The sequence below is a fragment of the Malaya genurostris genome, chromosome 3 (assembly GCF_030247185.1).
Source record: "Malaya genurostris strain Urasoe2022 chromosome 3, Malgen_1.1, whole genome shotgun sequence".
Taxonomy (NCBI): domain Eukaryota; kingdom Metazoa; phylum Arthropoda; class Insecta; order Diptera; family Culicidae; genus Malaya; species Malaya genurostris.
In genome coordinates this window covers 242761833-242787773 of record NC_080572.1, presented here as the reverse complement: position 1 = coordinate 242787773, position 25941 = coordinate 242761833, and the positions used below count along the sequence as shown (strand labels likewise).

Here is a 25941-nt window from a genome sequence, read left to right as displayed (position 1 = left end):
GATTCTTTTTTTTTTCAATTCAAAAGAGGCGAGCTTTTTTCCAATTTGTAATCTTCAACCTCTTTTATTCGGAACTGGAGATGCCATAACAGTTCAACATAAACTGTTATACACTGACGAGTCTAAGTCGAAACGTAAAACTACTACCACATATATAAAACTACTTGAATATCTTTTTCAATTAGTTTTCATTACGTCGCTCGATTATTTGGTGGGTGTCATCATTGCTTGAAAACGAAATCTGGAAGTAAAAAACAAAACAGCTTCATATTCTGTATCGAATTGGCTCTGGTCGGTACTACAATGAAACTTTTCAACCGGTGGGTTTTTTTTTATTTTCAACCTTTGTTTTATTATTACGAGTACTTTTGGTTGTAACACAAAGAGTAAATTCTAGCAATTTTCGAGATAAAACATCTTTAATTTTTTGAAAATTGTATTGAGGAACCTGGCCTTAAGTAATTATTTGTATTTTGTTTTTATTGCTCGTTTGAAGCTTAACATATATACCAGGATATAATTTGCTTGATAGTTGTGGCTCTGTCTATAGTCTCCTATTTCTATCGTTTGCACAGTAAAGACATTTTTGATTTATTGCGTCATCTTCATACAGCCATCATTACTTAGTGAAAAAAGTTTGACACAACATTAGAATTCTCTAAAACTGGAGGAAAAATTCAAATTCAACATAAATCTCATTTTCTCATTCATTATCTCATTCTTAGAAAAAATTGCATCACGTCCGTTCAATTTGTTTGATTCAACAAGATCAATTTGATTCACTCTTATTACAAGAGTGAATTATTGCCAGAATTTTTCATTGCGAGAAGCAAACTCAGTTGCAGACCCGCAAGTTGTTATTCCATCGTTCACATTTTTCCTGAAGTCTGTATTCCAGCACTAGGATATTTGAAAAAATCTGCGTGCTTCTCACCATGCTCGTTTTTAATTCTTTCCAATGAGTTGACTATCATCTACAGAGTGGATAGAAGGAAAGAGAGCTGTCGGATTAGAAGAAATAATAATTTGTCAGTATCATTCCACCGAACAAACAAACTCCCAAATTCAATAAAAAGCTAAAGAAATGGTTAACGCTTCGAATGAGAATTTTTTAAATATAATCAACATTATGGATGAGATGTCGTCTCTCTCGTAACATCCACTCAGAACTTGGTGGCTAGATTTTTTTTACCAAGGATTTACACATTGAAAGCTTAAAGCAGGGTGGCAAGTGACCGGGAAAATCGGGAAAACCGGGAAAACCGGGAAAAAGTCGGGAATTTCGTTTCACCGGGAGAAACCGGGAAAAAGTCGGGAATTTTAGTGCAAATCCGGGAAAAAACTTACTAGTCCTAATCGTAGTAAATCATGATTTTTCTGATACAACAAATGAAAAGTTGGAGGCAATATTCCTTTTTATGTTTAAGCGAGAACTTCAGTAAATGTTTTGAAACATCGTATTGTCCCACACAGGTTTTATGGTACACAATCCATTGGAGATTGATCCCTTGTTTCGTTCAACAATTGTAAGGGTTTGCAGCAATTTTTAATAGATCAGAAAGCATTTCTTAGTTGTTATCAACAACATCACATCGAACGGATGCTTTTGCTGGATTTTTTATAAAATTTCAGAATAAGTTTGCATAATATGATTGCAAAAGAAATATCAGATAACATGTATAAATAAAATTATGAAAAATTCTTAGGAGCCTTCATGTTTTGAGTGGGTTAATGATTGTCCTAATTTCATCATAATTTGTCTCAGTAATGTCATCTTGAGACATTACTTGTGTTGTAATCTTGGTATTGATTTCAATAGGATTCACAAAATTTAAAAAGCTTTCGACTTTGACTTTGTCCACCGTTTGCAATGAGTATTTGATTTCCTTCTTTGAGAGCTGAAATTGGTTTCTGAGAGTTTGTGAAAAACCCTAGAAAGTTTTAGAAGATGGTTGATTTGTTCAGTGAATGATTAATGTTTAATTTATATTAAACATCATTACCTATGGAATTCATAGTAGGATTCACAAGAATGCGGGTGTTGATCTCGACGAAGAATAAAACTTAGATCATCTCAGTCACTAGAGGTATAGATTGTTGTTGTTTTTCCAGAGCGACAAGAGTCTATTTTAAGAATATTAGAAGGATTTAGTTCTGTTTTACCAAAATTCAATTTTGAAAGAATATTTTATATGTTGTTAGATGGAATCGGGAGTAGAATTGTTTCTTGTTCATTTTTAACCTTAGGTATACTTTTTTAGACTATACTAGGCTAATGTAGTATTGGAACACACTAGAGATGGGTAATGCGTTCACGAACAGTTCAACGAGTTATTCATCCTCCAAGAATGAGTGAACTTTAGTTCTTTATTTAAGAATGATAGTTTTCTATATAGAAATGAAAGGATAAAATAAATGATATATAAAAAGGATAAAGGGATAAAATAAATGATATATATAAAAAATGAACGAAAGAACGGTTCAATAGAACAAATTCTTTCGGCAGAACTATTAAGTTTTGAGCGATTCTTTGTAATGAACGGGTTTGCCCATCTCTAGAATACACTTCTAGTTTGAATCCTAAGAGTCTTAAGAACTACTGATTTTGCAGAAAGCCTTAACAAGACTTATTTAGTGGTAGTCGAACAGAAGACTGAATGGTTCGGATAATAACAATTTCAATTTTCATTATAAGGGTTTGAATTTATTTCTTAATTATTTGGTTTTCAATTGACTGATGGTATTTCTGGCTACCTAGAAAACACTTACAATAATCGAATTTGGGTTAACAGCTGCACTTAAGAGAATTATTGAAAAGACCATGAAGTCTGAATAAAATGTGTTGATTTCTAGACAAACTTGCAAGAATGTTAATGCTGTATTCCTTCGTGAAATGCAAGACTTATCACTTTTATCATAACCGCTGGCCAGCTATTTTTCTTGTTTTAATCCTACTGTTACCTCGAATTAATTTGAAATAGTCAAAAAGATTGAGTTTTTATCTTGAAGAGTCAATACATACTAATAACATTAGTAGCAGAGTAGCAGACGAAAAAAAAAAAGATGGAATACATTAAGCTGGGTGGTACTGTTGGTTCTAAAGATGAATATTTGGACAAATTGTGGATGAGGTTTTTAAACGTCGTTCCAAGGATCTTAAATCTTAATTCTTCTATTAAGTAAATCATCATGCTTAAACAAAAACGGTTTGAAAGTCTTGTGGCTCAGCGTTTCGTTGATAATGCTATATTGAATACTGGGAGCGTAATCAACAATACTGCACTCAAAATCATATAATCGATACAAGGAGGCTGTCGAACCGAATAAACAGTTTCTAATCAAGATAAGAGCCAATATTTTCACTCTGCAGATCTCCACCTGTTCACCCTTTTCACGACCGGAAGTCGGATCCGGATAAAATTCGTATGGGACCACAAGAAAATCGATTCAGCCATCTTTGAGAAAATTGATCGCTCAAAAACGTTACATACATACAAACATACACAATTTCTGATCTTTACGAACAGATTCGAATGGTATGTGACACTCAGCCCTCCGGACCTTGGTTCCAAAATCGGTTTTCGCAGTGATTGCATAATTTATCTATATAAGAAAGCCAAGAACGACTTCTTCCCATTGTTATGTGCACTTGGCATAATGAATATTTCCTATTTCTAAATCGAGATACCCAAAAAATACTCAACTCTCGATGTTCTTTTGGATGTGGGATTTTTAGAAATATTAAAAAAAAACTGATCATAGGCGATTCGAGTCTGTTCTAAAAACCGGGAATTTTTTGTCTCGTGCACCGGGAAAACCGGAAAAAACCGGGAAATTTAAATAGACAATTCACTTGCCACCCTGTTAAAGTCAAGAGCTGTCGGTGCTATTCTTTCGTTTTCTCCTAAATTTAGGGATAGTACACAACCATTTGCTTTCACGTTTGTCTGATCATGACTCTAACATTACCCATCCGTCAATTTTTTGAACTCTAATTTTAATATTGTTCAAAATAGTCCTACAATATTCTATCTGATTACCGCATCACTATATGCGTGGTTTTGTTGGGACCGCCCAACGTCACAATAACAAGAACCACGGACCAGTTCGAAATAGTTGCGACATCATGCCTCCTTTAACCTTAAGAACAATTTAAGCTTGGGACATCTGCCGTAATGCCAAACTCACAATCCGTCCTAGAGTGCTTCAGTTTTGTTCGCTACCAATCACAACACAAATGTCCAGTGTCAAATGTTGAGCTGTGTGTGTGGCTCTTTCAGGTGTAGGAAACTGTCCGGCACCGGTGGTGGACGATTGCACGGTGGCGGCTGCACTGCTGCTTCCCATCGTAACTCCGGTTCTGCTCCTGGCAGCGATTCCAGTGTTGGGGCCAGCGGCGGCTTCCCTGGTAAGGCCAGCAGCGGTGCCGGTCGTGCAGAAAAACCATCCCGACCGCATCGAATACCGTTCCATCGGAGACCATCCCCGGAGCTCCTGTACCATTCCCCCGCACATTCCTCACAAGTGGTTGGTGCTGCCCTGGCTACTGCTGTTGCTGCCCGTAGTAGCCCCGACTACTGTCTTCTTGATTCCACTCAAAGGTGCGTTTCACACTCACACATAGTCACACAAACTACAAAGAAATAAATTCAAAAAAAAAAAACGAATCACATGCCAACAACAACTCACTACCCAACAATGCGTTTGCTCTAGTTTGTCACTTACTCAAGAATAACTACTCAAATTGGCTAGAGCGAAGCTTGATTAATAGAAGTTCCCGTTTGTTTTGGTGTAAATATGCTTATGTTATCAAAAATAATCATACAAGAACTAAATTACTAATTGGTTATATTGGACTTCATCTCATTTTCATCTAAATTTCGATAACTGGAAATATTTTCCATCGGTTTTTATCAACATTATAATTTCTGGGCCATTAAACACAAAATCGCTTTCCTTCATCCATCTATGAAGGGATCAACATCCTTTCCTTTGTTTTTCCTTTAACTTCCTCTCTCTCTCTCTGTCTCTGTTTCGCTCTCTTCGGTGGTTTTTCAATGTTCGCAAGGCTGTTTTCCGCAGATATTGGATTCTATTGCACAAACTTGACAGTTAGGATCATAGTTTTACTATCGATTGTATAAGATATCTTCTGGAGGTTTCACAAAATAAAGTCACCAATGAATGAGAGTAATCCCATGAATTTGTTCTCCATGAATGAACAGAGCATTTGACTAAAGACTTATTTTCAGATGTATGATGTAGATATGTATTATTACAAGAAAATTTCTCCAAATTGTTGTAATTTGATAATTGTTATTGGTAGGAGAATGCTGTCGAAGAATACGTTCTAAGAAATCAATCGAGCACCAAAAAAAAAATGTTCTGAAAACAAAACAATTTATGAAGAATTTTTAATAATCGAAAATTTAATTTAAAAAAAACGTCTCTTCAATTTTTTTTAAACTGTGCATGAAACCAACACATTGATGTTGATGCAACTGAAATAAGTTTAGTTCATATTTTGTATGTTTCGTCTTCGAGTGGCATTAACCGTTCAACATGGTCTGATGAGTCGAAAACGAACCGAAAAAAATTGAAATAAGTTATGTGCACGACTTCCACAAAATGGTTACCCTACCAAAACACCTGAATGAATTTTTAGTTATTCCGAAGATTATTCAAAGTTCTTGATGGAAAATAGTCAATTAATCACTAGAAAGTGATTTTACAGGGTAAAAGATTAACCAATTGTGAACTTTCTATTAGAAGCTCTCGACATATTTCGATAAGAACTCAGATCCTTGTTGAATTACCCCTTTTTTTCTTCTAATTGGTGAAGCTTGGAAATTTTTATTTGTAGAAAAAATGGTGTCGAAACAGAAGTTCTAAAAAATCGGTTGAAAATTAGCCGAAAAAATTAGATTTAAAAATTTAGATATATTTTTTCAATAATTTTGTTTTAAACTTAAACTTAAAATCCACTTTTATTGTTAATTTGAGTGTGAATTAAAAAGTATAAAAGTTACAACTGAAATAACTTTTAGGCATTTTGCCAACTGTATCTTTGATAAAAAAATATTCATTCCAACTATAGAATATGATTCTACACATAAAAAGCAATGAATTAACTCCTAGTGATCTTCCTCCTAGAAGTAGCCGTTTTCGAGATATGAACACATGAAATGCAAAAATGTTTTTATTGTGATTGAAACGCTAATTGTTTGAATTTTCGAAAGATTTCAAATCAGAAAACGGCAAATTTCACTTTACTCATTTTTTTATATGTTATGAGAAACGTCTAAGTTAAAAAAAATTAGAAAATATAGCGCCCTTCAACTACTAACCGTGAAAACCGTTGAGAGATACAACAATCTGCGTTTTCAAACATGAACAAAACCATTCTTTTTTATATTTTCGTATTTTTTCTGGAAAGTACGAAGTTTTTTACACAACATATCCAAAAATTAAGGAATTCTGTTCAGTGGTTCAAAAGTGATGATTTTCAAACGGACATGGTCGATAACTGCATGACCTAAAATTTTCAAAAAATGGAGCCCACAAACGGAAAATGATTAATTGCAAATGTATGAAAATGTTTCAGAAAAAAATGTTGCAGCGCCCTTTGTCTAACAAACCATGAAAACCGTTAAAAAGATATTCAATTGACGTTTCAAAAATCTGCAGCTTTGTCATATTAACATACTTTTCCTAAAAACTATAGACACTTATTAATAACATTTCCAAAAATCACTGAAATCGGCCAAGTGGTTCAATAGTTCTAAATTAAAAAAATGTTAATCGACGAATAAGTCGTAATTAAAATTCTATACACTGAGGTCTCTTTGTACGCGGGGGATACGTACCGCTTAAAAAACCGCGTAACTTCGGGAATCCGCGAGAAAAAAGCGCGTTAAAATTTATCTCAGGCCCTTATTACCGGTGTCACTACACGGTGAAAACCAAGTGAAGTGACTGTGACCCTTATTATGGCTATCCCTTCACGGTGAAAATCAAGTGAAGTGAATGTAGGTCCTTATTACGAAAGTCGCTTCTGTGACAAAAGTATTTACTTGAATAAACTGGATGTCATTATGAACATCACGCCACCAAAATTTTGTTGAAAAAAATAGTTTTTTTCCACCACAGTGATCATTTCACTATGCGTGATACTGGTAATAGGTAAAATCAAGTGAAATGACATGTAAGTGAAGTGAATGTGAAAGTGGAGTGAGAATGGTAATAAGGGCCTCAGTGTACTAGGAAATCGAGTGACCACTCTTAACACTTTTTAGAGAATTAGAAAATTAATTTGCTTTAAATGACCCTTGTACCGTCTCACCTTTCCGTTCTGAATCTTCAACATCTGGTCGTTTCATGCATTTCTAAGACATTCACCATAAAAAAAAATCCTTTACTTTTGCGTTTTTTTTCTATGCGGATTTCTGAAGTACGCGGTCCCAAAGACCCAGAGTCGTTTTTTTTAATTTCATTTTCTGGGATTACACCAGATCCGGATGATTCATGCATTTTGCTAAGACATTTGGCATTAAAAAAAATTCTTTAGTTTTAAGATTTTTTCAATGTGGATTTCCAAGAAGTTATGCTGTTTTTTGAACGGTTTTTTTACGCGGTATCCCTCGCCTGAAAAGATTACTTCAGTGTACACTGAAGTAATTTTTATGCGATTTTACGTACCTCATGAAAAAACTGCATAACTCTGAAATTTCGCATAAAAAAACCGCATAACTCTGCAACTTCGCATAAAAAACCGCATAACTCTGAAACTTCGCATAAAAAAATCGCATAACTCTGAAACTTTGAATAAAAAACTGCATAACTCTGAAAATTCGCATAAAAACGCATAAAAAACCGCATAACTCTAAAACTTCGCATAAAAAAATCGCATAACTCTGAAACTTCGCATAAAAAATCGCATAACTCTGAAACTTCGCATAAAAAGAGCGCATAACTTTGAAACTTCGCATAAAAAACGGCATAACTCTGAAAATTCGCATAAAAAACGCATAAAAAACCGCATAACTCTGAAACTTCGCATAAAAGAAAACCGCATAACTCTGAAACTTCGCATAAAAAAGCGCATAACTTTGAAACTTCGCATAAAAAACCGCATAACTCTGAAAATTCGCATAAAAAACCGCATAACTCTGAAACTTCGCATAAAAGAAAACCGCATAACTCTGAAAATTCGCATAAAAAACCGCATAACTCTGAAAATTCGCATAAAAAACGTATAACTCTAAAACTTGGCATAAAAAAAAATCCGCATAACTCTGAAAATTCGCATAACTCTGAAAATTCGCATAAAAAAAGTCGCATAAAAACTGCATAAAAAAGATCGCATAAAAAAGACCTTATTGTATAGGGCACCTTCGCAATTTTTATGTAACTAGCGTATTACATAAACCAGCCTAACGACCGATGACCTTAATGTTCAGGTAAATGTAAGATTATCCAAAGTGTTGTCATGGTAACCTTGGTAATGCTCGCTACCTATTTTTCACGATCAAGTCAAAGTTTGAGTAGATAACGAGTCAGTTACTAACCACTATGAAGTCAGAAAGTGTAATCGGTTATTTACCCAAAATTTGGGTGGTAGTTTCCTACCTAATTTTGGGTAGCGCTCATAGAAGAGTTCGATGATGAGCGATTTTTCCTAAAAAAAATCTCGATTTTCAGTGTAGTCCTACACGCACAGAAATTGAGCTTGTTTAAAATAACAAAACAGTCAGTAGATTTTAAAATACGATTTCTGTTGATTTCAAGCTAGAATATGATTGTTTTGAACCAATTTCTCCCTTCTACATTAACAATTATATCTATTTGATTTGAAGACAAATTCTCATCCTGGCTATCGAAAAACTGGTTTGTTTCGGCAGATTTTATCGTTGAAATAAATCAGCCATTTATTACATGTCAACAAAAGTTGAGTTGAAGTTATTGGCAAAGTATTTGTTGATTCAATCGAGTTTCACATTTATATCAAGAAAAAACTTGGTTCATTTTATCTATGATTTTATTTGTGTGATGGCAACTAAGTTTATTGGTTGAATTAACCGTATCAGTTTTGTTTCTTAAAAGTCAGACAATTTTGCTCCCGTGGATGATCAAAAAAGTTTGCTCGTGTTCTAGAAGGAAAATTTAAGTGTTTCTTTCGTTTCCTCGGGGTCTTTTAACAGTTCAAGTGTATGTATGGATAATTAAAAATATTACCAAACTTGCATTACTTTACATAACACGTTTTTTTACAGAAAATATTTGATGCAGGAATTCTATCTTAACCAGATTAATGGAGCACCGAATCATTAATTGTAACATGTGAAAAATTTTATCGTCCTACGACAAAAGGGCCCAACAGCTATTGAAAGCAATTAACAATTTGAAAATTGAAAATCGAAATAAAATTAGTTAAAAAAATTACCTTGAAAATTAGTTTGAAAGAAATCTCTATTTAAGAATAATGACAAACAAAAATGTATGATTTTAACAAACAAAAGCGTTTGTTGAAATACTAATTATTTTAGGTTTGAATCTTATCGTTCATTTCAACTGCCAAGTTTATAAATTCAAAGAACTAATTATTTTATCTTTATCTAAAGCTAGTTCATTTTAAACTTATTTTGAAAGTTAAATTTACCATGAAATTGTTTGTCAAGAATTTGACAGGAATGCACAAGTAAAATATTTGTTATTTTTAACAAAATATTTCTTGAAACAAACTAATGCACTGAGCAAAATCAAATATTTTATTTTGTAGCTTCAAACAATAATTTTTGCAATTTCAAACCAGATTTTCTTTTGTCACTATTTCAACAAAATAAATCGTTGCGTGAAACCAAAATTTAGTTATTTTTACAATATTTTTCTCTGCGTGTATGACACTCTTAGTTGCTTTTTCCTCGGTGTAAGGGCGTGTTCAGGAGTGTTCTAGTTCTAGATGCATAATTTATGTCAGTTTTAAAATTTAAATCTAGAAATTATAACAAAATAATCTGGCAGCCCCAGCAGCGTTTTATCTGTGTTTCAAATATAGAAAAAATAGAACGGCAGTGTAAACCAGTTTTAAATTTGACAGTAGAACTGGTCGAATTAATAAAACTAAAACGGATTGCTGGGGATTCGTTTGTTTCAGTTTTATTTACATTATAGACCACCCATATGAATCTTGCAGCTGCTGAATTTGCTCTAAGTTTAAGAGAAAATGTAAACAAACCATGAGAGTTTGTCTAGCTCCTTTTGGGAGGTTTTTTTTTTGTTTGTGTTGTCTTATCGACAGGCTAAGACCATAGTTGATCCATCTCGCCGCTTTCGGGAGGTTATGTAATGTGATTGCTCAGAATTAACGTGATGCTTCAAAACCTATCGATTTCATTATTTCTGGACCAATGCGTCAGTAGCATTAATCTTTGCATGCGATTTCCTATTGCCTCCGGAAAACAGTCACTATACATGTGAGAAAAACAATTCACGTCACGGAATGAAATTGAAAGTGACAGTAAGCTAATTCCCACTCTTTTGTTTTTCTCGTATGTTGTTGGTTTCCTCACAAATTTTATAGGTTAAGTGATTTGTATTTGCCGTTTGTTTGCATGCTACAGATTTTACAGTAACGGTAGGTCTCCCGGTTCCTGGTTGCTTTTATGGCTTTAGTATTAGTTGCCTGTCTCTCTATCTGTTCTGCGGTTTCATCTGGTGCATGGATTTGTCGTGGCAACGTTTTCCAGTTCCTTTATGTTTCGGTTGCATTATAAACATTGCGACACCTGATCAAGCGTTGATTTTGTTGCTACTGTTACACAACCGTACGGAAACAGTTTTCGTAACTGATTATTGATCGAAATTTGCAACAACATCAGCGCCTACTCCGTTAATTCTTTTCCACATATTGTCAGCCTTCTCACAGAGAAATCTAACCATCATCTAATCGCTGTCGTTTACTTTTGTTTTTGCCCACCAGATCAAACCAAAATTGCGGTGCCGGTGGGAGTACGCCATACGGAGGTCCGCCGTCTTACTGTCGGAATCCGCTCTCCATCGGCGATTCACATCCGCTGCCATCGGAAGGTTCACCCGCCAGTGCAGCGCCATCCCCGATGCAACCTTCATCGGTTTCTCAACCGACGTCGGTCGGTCCGTCCGGAGATCAGGTACGTGATATGCTACTGCTGCACAGTCTCAATTGCTAACCTTGTTTAACATTCGTTTTTTTTCGGTAATTACAGCTTATAACTATGTCACCGCATCCACCCACCTCCAACAACCCTCGGAGCGTCCAGCCCGGAACACCGTGTTTGGATCATCTGGACAAGAACACGCCGGCACCGACGCCAACCGATCAGCACGATAGTAAAAGTATTACTGCTTCGCCGTACAACACTCCATCTCATCCGGGTGGGGTTATGAGCGTGGAAGCTCCGTTCTCACAGCAGTCTCAACAGCAGCAGCATCAACAACAACAACAGCAACAACAACATCAGCAGCAACACCAACAACTGCAACAGCAGCAGCAATCATCACAGCAGCTTGTAAGTAACAATCTAAGCAGTACCAGCAGTAGCAGTAGTGGAGGGACCACCAACAGCAGCCCCGGTAATCTACCGAGTCATGGTATGATGGGTATGCGATTGAAATCCGAGGGCGCACTGGGAATCATGGGTGACGCTATAATGCTGGGAACCAGCCCAAGTATCTACAGCAGTTTGAATCCAATCGTCAATCAAAATCAAATCAACAAAAAGGAAGCAATGTTGCAGATATTGCAGTCGCTGAAAAGGCCTTCCCTGTCTTCGCGGGACTATGAAGGTATGCTGGGTGAGGAAAGTCCCAGTACGTCACATCTTCTGTACGATTATTCGGCGATCGATGCCTGGATGAACCATCCGGTGAAGCGATACCGACCAAATGAGGATTCAAAGTTGGCTCAACAAATTCGAAACTTGGATCTCTACGCCGACCAGAAGAATCACTCGGAAAAGTATTTGCAATCACTGCAGAATGCCGGTTCCGAGGGAGGACCAGGATCTATGGGCGGCGGTGGTGGTATTCGACCAGACCAACAGGATCCACTGGCCCTACCGGAAGATGTTAAACCAAGTTTGTTGAACGAGAATCAGATTAAAACCGAAATAGGCTGCGACCGAAGTGACGGCGATAGTCAAATTTTGGGGGCTCATGAGATCAAGAAGGAGAAAGAGGACAAGGATGATAGCTTGTTTACGGAGCAAGGTTTGCAACCGGCGCTGGACGATTTGGATCAGTTGTTCGACGACAGTACAAACTATCCTGACGATTCGGATATTCACGCAAATACAAGCCCTGCTTCGAACAAAAGTGGCGGTGGTTGCCTAGAGGATATCAAACGATTCACTGGACCAGGAAACACGGTCCATACGGGAATATTGAGTCCCAAGGAGTTGTCGCAGATGTTCCCGACCCCACCCAGTTTAGAACATCACCCAAACTCAAGCCCAGGAGGTGGTGGCTGTCTATCCGACGGCATTGTGATAGACACCATGGTCGAGGCGGCAACGGTTCCAATTCTCGGTAGCCCCCAGGAGGAACCAATCGAAGACTGGTCCTACGTGTTCGTTCCTCCGCCCATCTGTACGTACGTTGGATCATCGAAATATGCTCCTCTCCAGCAGCTTCCAAGTCAACTGATGCAACCTCAGGTCGCCCTTCCAATGAATTGCTTCTACAAATCGTCCTCGCAGCTGAGGAAGGAGAAACAGGAACGTGAAAAATTCATGAAGTTACGGGAACTTCAAGAGCAGCAGGAAACCCATCAGCAACAGCAGGCACAGTTGGAAAATATCTCACCGAACGCTTGTGCAATCACTAATAGCTTGCTGAAGCATGAACCATCACTGACCGTACCGCAACCTCTCAGCACTCCAAATTCGCTCAATCTCAACGGAGCTGGCCATCCGTACTCAAATCCACCGTCGCAGGGCGGTCAATCACAGCCCCTTTCGAGACCTCCGTCGGTGAATTCTCTGCCCGGCGGTATGATGAGCTCGGGAGGTAGTTTAATGAGCCCGTCGCCGATGAACAACGGACCTCTGAGTAACAACATGTTCCACCCTGGAATGGGAATTAACATTCCCCTGCGACAAGGAATGTCTCCGATATCTCCTGCTACTCCCGGTGGTGGTAGCGCTGCCGGAGGTAATTCAATGCGTGTTCCAACTCCACAAGGATCCTGTCCTCTGCCGTACCCTTCACCGATCGGAGCCAGTGGAGGATCTCTGTCTATCATCCCGGGAAGCCCGAATCCTCTGAACCAGATGAACTTCCGACGGACACCGATTCTTCCTCCACCTCCGTACGATGTGGCCGTGGCTTCGCCAGCTACCTCCACCACTTCATCCTATCACAACAAACAGTTCGGGATGGAGGATGGTCCTCAAACGCCATTCGCCGGTGCAGGAGTGAACGCCTCGTTACAAAGGATAGCCATCGAGACCAACGCTTTGCTGGTCAACGTTTTACTGTACGATACATCGCTCAACATCTTTCGCGATCATAACTTCAACAGCTGCACCCTGTGCGTATGTAATGCTGGTCCCAAATGTGTTGGCAACATTCGTGGAGCGGACTCCGGTCCATACTTGCCACTGCCGGGGACAAGCTTCATAGGAGTCACCAAGAACGGACTGACCAGTGGCAGTAGCAGCGAACGAGAAGCCAAATCTACGCCTTCCTCAGTGTCACAATTTAATGGGAACAATCACAACAATAACGGTGCCTTTGGAATGTTGGATTCGCCAGCCAATAACGGACCAAACTCTTCCGGAATAGTGGCCATCAATACAAACAGCCTACAGAACGGATACATGGATGAGGATCCGATCAAGTGTACGTGCGGTTTCAGTGCCCTGATGAACAGAAAGCTGGCGCATCGGGCGGGGCTTTTCTACGAGGACGAACTGGAGATTACCGGTATGGCAGAAGATCCGGCGACGAAGAAGAAAAAATCACTGCTTGAGTTCCTGCTAGGCAAGGGTGACTACAGCAGTGGAGTGAACTGTGATATTTCACCGCTGCCGCTCCGGATCATGGATCTTCTGCGGGAGCACTGTGCCGTCATTCAGAATTCAAGCAATTCTATCCACCGGGCGGTTGCCCGGTTCCGAAGTGCAATCAACGTCAAAAGCTCCACCAGCGCGTCCGTACACATGTTGGAATACAGCGATGCCAATGAGGTCATCAGTTTAGCGTTAGAACAAAGCCGACTGCAAGCGATCAACGAGAACAAATACGAAGATTCTACATTGATGAAATCCGGACTGCTCCGGGGTGTTATGAACGTCCATAAATGGCCATATCTACGGGCTGGCGGTCCCAAGAGCAATCAGGATATTGTGCGAATAATGAAATCTATGCAACCACTCCTCCAGGATGCCTTCCACAAAAAGTGTACCACCCGGTTGTGGGATGCTCCATACACGATACAGGGACCGCTCACCTGGCGGCAGTTCCATCGACTCGCCGGACGAGGCACAGGCCAGTGCGAACCCCAACCGGTTCCGTCGTTGGTCGTTGGTTACGAAAAGGACTGGCTGTCGCTTTCCCCGTACGCTATCCAGTATTGGGACAAACTACTTCTCGAACCGTACTCCTATCCTCGGGACATCGCCTACGTCGTGGTGCTTCCGGATAACGATCATATTGTGTCTAAAGTTAAAACTTACTTCAAAGAACTTAGTACAACGTACGAAATGTGCAAGCTAGGCCGTCACAATCCTATCAAAGGTTGGGATGGAATACTGCGGGTTGGCTCGAATCGAGTTCTCAAAGAAACGCAAAACTCCAGCATGGACGAATGGTTCACCAGTTTGGGTGACACTCGGTTGAGTGAGCTGCTGAAACTGTATGCCCAGACGTGTCAACAGCAGCTGGCTCCGTACCTGTCGAAAGTGCCCTCGGACAAAAGTTTGCTGGATCCACCGGAGAATCATAACGTTTCGTCTGCATCGCATGCTGCTGCACTTGCCTTAGCGCAGGCTAGTTCCACCCCCAATCGGGATGCTCCCAACCAAAGTCCGATGCCTCCACCACCACCAAGTACGCCGGATCCTACGCAACCCGGTGACAAGGCACCAAGTACGCCAAAATCCGAAAACGGTAAGTTTCAACTGTGCGGGCAAAGTCTGAACAAGTATTCATTCGTTTTTTTTTGTCATGTTAATTCTTTCAACAGACACCGAAAGTCGTGACAATCTGAATACGTCCTCGTCGAGTCCGGCCGACCGAATGCAACACGACGACGATGGCAAAGAACCGCCACATATCGTGCTGTACATGGTAGAACCATTCACCTGCGGAACAGATTCGACTGAAATCGAGCGACTGGCCTGCTTATCGTTGCTGCGATGCTACTCGAACATACTGAACACGGTTCCGGATTCCATCCGAGCCAATATCAGTGTACAGGTAAGATATTTGGATTTCACGCGACCGTTTACCGTTACCACGCTTTACTAATTGGAACTGGTTTCGTTTTAGCTTATATCGCTGGAAAGCATTCTCGAGTTGGGACGAAGTCGAAATCGGTTGAGGTTAAGCGACCACATGCGCTGCCAGGCACTGAGTATATTCTCTCAAAGTCGACGTTTTATGCAGCACTTGAATAATGTCAAGAGCCTCACCGGGTTCGGCACAGCAGCCAATGCCGAGCAGTTCATGAAAAACAAGGATGAAAAGAACCGGGCACCTTACAAACTGTACACCCCACCGTACGTGCTGGCAAAATTGTGCGAAAAGAAGGAAAATTCCGAATCGTTCGGCCAAACGAGCATCAAACAGCAATGTTCGATTATGTACTGCAGTTACTGTCTTAGCGAAGATCAGAGCTGGCTGCTGGCAGTGGCCACCGATGATCGAGGAGAGTTTCTGGAAACGGTGACGATCAATATCGACATTCCGAACCGAGTACGGCGAAAACGGGCTTCGGCCCGGCGGATGGGTCTTCAGAAACTGATGGATTTCATCCTGGGGCTTATATCGCAGACTGTCCAACCGTGGCGAATTGTCATTGGGCGTATCGGTCGGATTGGACACGGCGAGTTGAAAGGATGGAGTTGGTTGCTTAGCAAGCAAAACCTGCAGAAGGCTTCCAAACACCTGAAGGATATCTGCGAGCAGTGCTCGCTGATGCATCCGGTGTCGGTTCCCAGTATACTGAGTGCATGTTTGGTTACACTGGAACCCGATTCGGAGCTGAGGGTGATGCCGGATCAGTTCACACCGGACGAACGGTTCAGCCAGCTGTCGATGCAGTCGCCACTTACTACCCCACAGGATGTCACGTGTACGCATATCCTGGTATTTCCGACCAGTGCGAGAACGCAGGTGGGTTGCAAAGTGTTTGAATTGATGATTGCAAAAGTTAATGTTTTATTTTTCGACCACTTCCAGTCGGCCCAATCGGCTTTCGTCGCCGAGCACATCAACGATGAGCTAGAGCTGACGCTTGGCGACGGTAACCTGGAGGATTTGGGACTCGGCGAAGATTGCGACGAGGACGGTATCAATGGCTTGGGAGATCTGTTCGATAATTGGGGTAACTAAAAACCAAAGTTTGTGTTTGATTGAAATTGATTATTATAAATGTTTTTATTCCGTAGACGATTTACCAATGCCACAGCAAATACAGCAGGACTCGCGGCAAGGTAGCCCAATTCAGTTTGAAGGGCAACGACAGAGTCCCGGTGACAGTGGTTCGAACTGCGCTCAGAATCTCAACGGTTACACGACACAGGAAACCGAGGATGTAAGTATTTTTTTGGTAGTTTTTTTTATCAGGTGTCGTAATTTTTAATGTTCATTTTTGAACTACGTGAACAACCTTCTTCATGTTTGTATACTTCCACTAAAACTCGATGTTGAAGTAATGAAATAATACTCATCGCAAAAAAAAAAGATTTTTCAGATACAAACATCGACATGTTTGATACTGTATTACGAATTCTTTGAACAGATTAACGAAACGCCATATACTGGTAAAGATGCGATATATTAGTAACTTCCAGAAGAATACTTACTTTTATATGTGCGACTTTGAACAGTTGGCTTTTTTTCCAAATTTATCAAATTATCTAAAAAGGTGTACATTTCGGACGAAATGTATCAAGTATTTCTGTTTATATTGTGCATTCATCTCTGATAGTACTTCCCCGATACTATTCAAATGACATTGAATCATATATTTGATTACCAAATATTGTTTGAACAAATGAGAAGAGGTCCAATATTCATTTGGTTCAAGTTTGAGGTCCCCTGGGTTGCAATGGGTTAAGAAATCGGATTCTTTAAAACTGTTTGGCAGAACCTTCAAATTTTTAAATCGTGTTAGTTGATGGCCAAACAAACTCATCGGTAAGAATCTGCATTTTATTAATGGCATCACTGGGGTACTATGTCAGATACTTCTATAGAAAATCTCTATTGCCCTGTATAAAATGACGGGTGGGTAATGTCAGATACAACTGTATGACGTGAACACGAATAAAATTGACATACTTTTTCCACACTACCGAATGTCGATAATCGCTCGTACTAGTTGATTGTGTGTTTTTTTGCAAAACTTAAATACTTCACTAGCAGAATTTAACGCGGAAAATATAAGGCGGAACATTTTTTTTTGGAAACTGGCCAAAAGCGGTTGGAACTAAGTAGTATATGCAGGACAGATTGCTGTAAGAATCAACAAATTCTGAGTAATTGGAATCAATCGAGATTATTCTGCATGTACATAAACTGTTTCGCAAGTCACAACTCTGCCCCGAAACGGTATATGTAAGTAGAGATACGCATTAGCACAAGCAAAGGTTTATTCCAAACTATTATTCTATCTCTGGTTTTAATGTGGAACTCATTTTTGTTTTCTATATAAGAGTGCAAATTAAAAACTCAAGAAAAATACACGTGGAAATGTGGTCAGGTTTTGAACAAATACAGCTCAGTCAATTTTGTACCAATTATTAATATTATGTAACCATTTGATTGGAAATATTTCTACATATTGATTTGAATGTTCATAGCCATGTATTTTTAATTATATATCATTGAAATGTTGATTAATAGCTAGCAGTGGCCTATTTTGTCTGCAATAAATCTCCGGCATACCGGATTTCCCTGCCATAGACGACTGTTTTGAAGGAGTAAGCGATATATCAAAGGGAAAGCATCGCTCTGATTGGTCAATCGATGCAAATGCGAAGCTGTTGTAAGCACGCGAATCTATAAATAGAAGCGAAATTATAGCTAACGTTTCAGTCCTACTCGTAGCATGCTAGAGTTAGGTTGTTGCTAGACAGCAAGCCAAAAAGTGCCATAAAACGATTTGATGCTTTAATTGGTATGCTCTGATCTTGTGTCATGCAAGATCGGATGAAATTCCATGTTATGCCTGAGAAATTGGCAACTACCCCAGGGTAGATTCTAATTTATATAAGATTTCTAATTTATATAAGACTAGCTGACCCGTCGAACTTCGTCTCGCCTAAAAATTATTTGCTCGAATTTATGTTTTCAAACAGCAAATTTGTCAAACGACTAAGTGGTTAACATTCCTCTCCATTACTTTTCTGAATACTATCACCAACTGAGAAATATCATCAAAATTTAATGTGAAAATGTGAAATACTTCTAATAAGCAAATTCATAGATTGGCATATCATCCTTTAAGTCAATGCACTGGACAGAGTTCCCTTTCTAATGGCTTCAACATAAACGATATAAGGTGCCACGTTTTCTCTTCCAGATGTGATTCTTGCTTTCGGTAATCGACAAAAAAATGTCCTTAACCAGAATTTTGTATTGATAAACTTGATACAATGTTGAAGAATTTCTCTTCTAGGGTTGTTTATTCGGTAGAGTAGGATGCATTTACAATTTGTATTTAGTCCAAGTAACCAGAAGTTCGTAAATGGAGATTTGGCTTATGGATCATACAAAGTATTTTAAGAAATTACTCATACTTGAATGTTCACCCGATGCAGCAGAACAAACTTCGTACAGCTTTTAAGCAGCGAGAAAGTTTTCCGAGAAATTTTTCTGTGCGTTCAAGTTGCCAAAAAGTGCCACACGTACTCTATAGCTCTAATAAAGTGGATATTTTTCAAGTACTGTGAAAATTTTGGTTGCTTGGAGAGACGACGCTTAAATTTTAATTTGATAATTATCATTCCAATTCGAACATTCTTCACAGAATATGAAATATAAAATTGCAGTCTCAATCCATTATGGTAATCATCTTGAACATTGTTGTAATTGCCACTTATTATTTGCGTTTAGTGTAATCTAACTCATTCTATGGCGAAATGCAAGGAATGTCTCTTAGTTTGACTTTAACACTTCTACTGCACGATTATTTCGTTGATTCATTCAAAAATTTTCTAATTTGTTAAACTCACGCTCACAATGACCAATATTATTCATCTGACTCCATTACACAGAATCCATTAACTGGTGAACAATATCAGAACTTTTTCTCCTGCCTACATCGGTATTTCTAGAACAGTCATATACATTCCGCCAATCATTTATGTCGTTTTCGTTTGTTTCTGAACCTAACCCAGTTTCCACCCTAACTGTTGTCAAACCGTTTGTTTGAAGCTAGTTTCGAACCTAGTTTCAACATTGTTGAGCTGAAAATCGAATCTTTTTCAAACATATTTTGTGAATTTACATGTATTTTCATGCAGGCAATTAAACATAGACTTACTTTACAATGCTGTACACAGATAAAAATATTTTGTGAATTTACATCTATTTACATGCACATATTTGGAGCATGCAATTAAACATAAAGTTACCTTACAATTCTGTAGGTTTTAATATAATTTATTCGCAAAACTAAGCGTTAATTGAAAGATACAGTTATATTCATTGAAAATTCAATGCAACCCAATTTAGTTCTGCATCGATAAAGGTTTTCAATCAAAATTTCGATTCAACCCATGTCTATTCCATGTTACTATTGATTTACATGTCGTGTAAATTTCATTATTTCTTTCTGTGTACGTTTCAATATAATTCAATCGTAAAGCTCAGCGTTAATTGGAAGATACAGTTCTATTCATTGAAATTTCAATGCAATCCAGTTTAGTTTAACAACGATAATGGTTTTCAATCAAACTTTTGATTCAATCCATGTCTATTCCATGTTGCTATTGATTTACATGTCGTGTAAATTACATTATTTCTTTCTGTGAGGTTTGCTCAGATCCCATATACTAAATGCGAAACCAACACAGCTTCGTTAAAAGTGTTTGATGAAACTACCCTGGGTCAGTTTTAACTTTCTGAAGCGAAAACGTCATTAGGAAGCAATAATTTTGATACCCAATTAAGCACGTGGCTTGAAATGAATAATCACATAATTCAAGTATGCATATTCACACAAAACTACTCGCTGCGCGCCAAAAGATTCTTTCAACAATCTAGTATTCCTTTCTTCGACGGCCAAACACTTATGCAACTCGTTATGCGCCAAACACCTATCAATGATCTAGCAATCATTGGCGACTTTTTCAGTGGAAAATTCCATTGTCCACACAAAATAACTTTATTGGTTTTTCCCACTTTTCCGGTAAATTTTCCTAATTTTTTTGATTTACGAACCCGGTGGGGGTAAAAACTGATCAAACAAAAAAAAAAGCATCTCAATCCGTCCATCCGTTCTTACGTGATGCGATTACAAAGAATGATCTCTGTATTTTTATATATATATATATATAGATGAACTCGCTTGATAATAAGAAAAAGTTTATCGCTTCAACCGAAATCGCAGAATGGTAGTAATGGTACCGAAACGCTATGAAAATAACTGCTTGCATACAAAACTTGAACACAAGCTTGGCGAAGAGAAGCTTAAAGCACTATTCACACTAGGCCGTGACGTATCCGGAACGGGACTGGACGGGATCCCATCCGGGTTCCGCTTCAAAATTGTTTAAAGCGCTATCCACACTAGGCCGTGACGTATCCGGAACGGGACCGCAACGTGCCGGGATTTCTTTGTAAAATATTCTCATCATACCGTGCACTTTCCGTGTCGCTACCGTTGCTATTAGTAACATACACAATCGTTGCATTTGATGTGCTTCTGTTCCTTACGAAAATGGCACATTCTCTAACGAAGAATTGGCCAGAATTGCAATTGCTCTGAATGACGAAGACAATCAGCAGTTTAAAAACAATAAAAAGAAAGAAAATTTGGATGCAAGAACTTTGGCGAAAAAGATCAGTTGAGGGTGAATTCACCATTTTATATAAGCAGCTTGTGAATGACTAGATGAAGGAATATTTCCGAATGTCAGAAGCCTGTTTCAACTCGCTGTTGAATAAAATTTATCAGTGTCTTTAAAAACATGACACTACATTCCGATTAGCAGTGACTCCCGAGAGGCTGGCAGTTTGTTCAAGGAATTTTCATTAATTTGTTTACAAGATTTCTTTGTAAATGTGAAGAAAACTCCAACCAAAAATTGTATAACGATCGTTGAGATGGCTTATAGTTTATGTTCGTCTCATGATTTCAGATATTAAGCAACAGGAGCCACACAAAAAACCATAGCATTTAGTTACAGACTTGGGGCTGTCTACCAGATTGTTCACGAGATATGTCGTGTAATTACCGAAAAATTATTCGACGATGCACTACCGAAACCAACAGAAGATATGTGGAAGATTTTTGTGGAATTTCCTGCTGTCTTGGAGCCTTGGATGGAAAGCATGTGATAATTCAAGTACCTGCCAATGGTGTCTTTGAGTCAACGCATGCTTTGACCGTGCTTCGGACGTGTGTCGATAAAGACACGGGTACGACACGGTCTAGTGAGAATATTCACATGGAGCTGCATTAAACAATTTTGAAGCGTATCACGGACGGGATCCGGTCCAGTCCCGTTCCGGATACGCAACGGCCTAGTGCGAATAGCGCTTAATGCAGCTCCATGTGAATTTTCTCACTAGACCGTCACCGTACCCGTGTCTGTATCGACACACGTCCGAAGCACGGTCAAAGCAGGCGTTGACTCAAAGACACTATTGGCAGGTACTTGAAATGTCACATGCTTTAGATCCAAGGCTCCAAAACACAGAGGAATCGTTAGCAATCTTCTTTCACATATCTTCTGTTGGTTTCGGCATTGCATCGTCGATAATTTTTCGGTAATTACACGACATATCTCGTGAACAATCTGATAGACAGCCCCAAGTCTGTAACTAAATGCTATGGTTTTTTTCGTGTCTCCTGTTGCTTAATATCTGAAATCATGAGACGAACATAAACTATAAGTCATCTCAATAATCGCTATACAATTTTTGGTTGGAGTTTTCTTGACATTTACAAAGAAATTTTGTTAACAAATCAATGAAAATATCTTAAACAAACTACCAGCCTCTCTCGGGGAGTCACTACTAATAGGAATGTAGTGTCATGCTTCATAAGATACGGATGAATTTGACTCAACAGCGAGTTGCAACAGGCTTCTGACATTCAGAAATATTCCTTGATCTCGTCATTCACATGCTGTTTATATAAGGTGGTGAATTCACCCTCAACTGCTCTTTTTCGCCAAAGTTTGTGCACCCAAATTCTTTGTTGGACAAATGTGCCATTTTCGAGAGGAACAGAAGCGTTATATATTGATCATATTTAAAACTTAACATCAAATGCATCGATTATGTATGCTACTAATAGCAACGGTAGCGACACGGAAAGTGCACGGTATAATGAGAATATTTTACAAAAAAATCCCGGCACGTTGTGGTCCCGTTCCGGATACGTCACGGCCTAGTGTGGATAGCGCTTAAATATCGATATCCGTATCGCAAGCATGTGCAAACATATAATTGCATACATTTGGGCTATTGATGTAATTTCGTCGGCTACAAAACAAATACAAATCACGACAAATAGAGTCTATATTCTGGGTTTACGTGCTTGGTGTTGGTTCTTAATAAAGATCAATCTAAGCAGACTCTCGTGCATTTGCGGATTCAAAAGTGTGACGATTGATTGAACTGTTTGATTCTAGATCATTAGAAATTTTGGTTGCCTTGTTCCACATCAAGGTCTCGAACAACCCCATGGGGCTGATCCTTGTAGTTTTTTATACAAAATTGAACATAAAAACTTTTTAAATATTATTCAGTTCATTTTATAAAATGACGTATAGTTGGAATCAGCAATGAACAATTTCGCAATAGGCGAGAAAATCAATTATAAGAGCACTTTGGTTATCAATTGTATGACTAAATTGACTATCGTTAGTGCCTGTTTTACAAGCGAACAAAACGTGTCGTAAGCCCACTGCGCCTAATCACTCAAAATATTCCGTATTTCTATGTGTCGGGTTCAAGGGTGCGAAAGTTTGACATTTTTTTATACTTTTGCCAAGCATAAGACAGTCACTACCAACGATACGCGCAACTGCTACGTTCAACAGTAGCCAACACGCGATGACACGAGAGCTTGGCGCAATCATGAGAGCCACGACACACGGCAGCAATATTGAGAGCAGTCAATTTTGTCGCACTCTTTCACAGCAGTCAAAGCCACAGCGTTCGCTTTGTGGTAGTGTACATACATACTGGATAAGTAGCTGCTTTGTTCATTTTCGGTCACGGGTTTCGAGAATGTCACGAGCTCAAAATGTCATCTTGAGACAATACTTGTACTATGCTCCTATTTGTGTGAGATATTGCTTTCATCTGGACTCACTAAATTGAAAAAGTTTTTGATTTCGACTTTATCCACCGTTTGCAGGGAGTATTTGATTTACTTTTTCGAGAGTACTTGTAACCATCACTAAGAAAGGCTTAGAATATGGTTTGATTTGTTCAGTGAATCTATGTTTAATTTTATTCTGAAGGTCCATGATAGGATCACCATATTCATGTTGACGCAGGAGCAGTTGATGATAGGAGAATTAAATTTAGTTTGAGCTTTTGGAACTGATAGACTTATAACTTCAATCATGTAATGATTTAAATAATCTTTTGTTGTGTCGATATCAGCCGAATTTTCCAACACAATTTTAAGGTTCATTTTGTTTTCTGTATGAGATTTGTATCCTAGCCGATTAGTTCTAAGATGGTAGAATATAATACTAACTGAATTAATCATTGCTAGATATGAAATCCAGAATGTTATTAGTAGATGATCTGAATCAAAGTCTGCTTGAGTAATTAGTTCACCACAAATGTTGTATTGAACTACTGGAACCGGAAGGATGTAGAAGGATTTCGCATAGAAGATAAACTTTAAAACTGACTCAAAAGCAGCGCAGAGTTCATTATGAGAAAAAATAGATCGATATCTTGGACGTTTTTGATTTATTTACTTGCTCATCAACGCTTTGAAATTGTAAGCATATCGCATTTTAAAAATGGGTATGTGGGAGCCACGGATACGGAGAGAATAAAACGAATATATTCACAGTCAATAAAATCAATAATTTTATTCGAGCGATTTCTTGCTATCCGGCGAGCGTAACGTTTTCTACTTGACTGACGTCAAGGTGTTTCATCCTCGAGGTGCGTACAATACAATGTTGTGAATGTATATGACGCCGCCATATAGTCCCCTTCAGTTACACGAGAAATCGGACCCGATGACCCGAAGGTGTAACTTTAGTGTGAGCCTCGTCGTTCACCTGGCTTCCTGAATGCTCCCTTGATGTGAATGCAGGCTTTATTCTGTCGATCGAAATTCGTTTCTCCTTTCCACCAACAAGAATGTCGAAGTATTTACCGTGTCGATTTACCACCTGGTACGGTCCATCGTATGGTGGTTGGAGCGGTCGTTTGACATAGTCCACGCGAACAAAAACATGTTCACAAGTAGCTAGATCTTTCGGAATGAATACTCTTGGCTTGGAATGGTTGCTACCGGCAACCGGTGTTAGTTGTTGAATCGATTCCCTAAGAGAGCGAATGAAGTCGGAGCGGTCCACTCCTTCTCCAGATTGCGTTTCGAAGAACTCTCCTGGTAGTTTCAGCGGTTGACCGTAGACCATTTCAGCAGACGAACACTGCATATCCTCTCGGATCGCTGTTCGGAGTCCTAGTAAAATCAACGGAAGTTTAGTGCTCCAGTGCTTTGAATCTACACAAATAATTGCTGTTTTCATTGTTCTATGGAACCGCTCGACCATTCTATTTGCTTGAGGATGATAAGCTGTCGTACGGATTCGTTTAATGCCTAGCAAATTGCTGAGCTCCCGAAAAAGCTCTGACTCGAACTGTCGTCCTTGATCCGTCGTAATAGTTTCAGGAATGCCGAACCGAGAAATCCAACTGCTAAGAAGGGCTTGAGCAACTGATTCCGCTGTCATGTCGCACAATGGCACCGCTTCAGGCCATCTGGTAAATCTGTCAATCATTGTTAGGACGTAACGCCTACCGTTCGATGAGGTCAATGGACCAACAAGGTCGAGATGTACATGTTGAAACCTGGTCTTGGGAATATTGAAGGCTTGTAGGGGTGATGAAGTATGTCGATTGATTTTTGATCGTTGACACCTATCGCATGACTGAACATACGTCTTGATGTCTTTGTTAATAGATGACCAGACGAATCGTTCTTTTATCAACTTTCTGGTAGCCCGAATGCCTGGATGTGAGACTGTGTGTAAAATCTCCATGATCTTGAAGCGAAGTTTTTCTGGTACGTACGGACGAATCCGATCATTAAGCGATACATCACAATAAATCCCTGTCTGTGTGCTTGGCAATGCTTTCAAAACCAGCTTAATCGATGTTGGTCTGTCAGAGGCCAATAATCTTTTTAATTCCGCATCATGGATTTGTTCAGTCGCTAACTCCTCAAAATTCAGCGATTGCGGAAAGGAAATCGTCGCTACGCGAGATAGAGCGTCTGCAATCTCGTTTTTACTACCACTAATA

General features: G+C 39.0%; 1 protein-coding gene across 2 annotated transcripts in view; it reads left to right on the top strand.

The window, feature by feature from the left end:
- LOC131438854 (mediator of RNA polymerase II transcription subunit 13) overlaps nucleotides 1-25941 on the top strand; it is a 138156-nt gene that overhangs the window by 106020 nt on the left and 6195 nt on the right. Inside the window, exons 7-13 of one of the 2 annotated variants that reach the window (XM_058609190.1) lie at nucleotides 4281-4601; nucleotides 10979-11168; nucleotides 11244-15147; nucleotides 15224-15456; nucleotides 15529-16374; nucleotides 16441-16585; nucleotides 16650-16795. In XM_058609190.1, the coding sequence (XP_058465173.1) occupies nucleotides 4281-4601; nucleotides 10979-11168; nucleotides 11244-15147; nucleotides 15224-15456; nucleotides 15529-16374; nucleotides 16441-16585; nucleotides 16650-16795 (5785 nt within the window). The remainder of the gene's footprint in view (nucleotides 1-4280; nucleotides 4602-10978; nucleotides 11169-11243; nucleotides 15148-15223; nucleotides 15457-15528; nucleotides 16375-16440; nucleotides 16586-16649; nucleotides 16796-25941) is intronic. The other variant, XM_058609191.1, reaches the window with a different exon arrangement.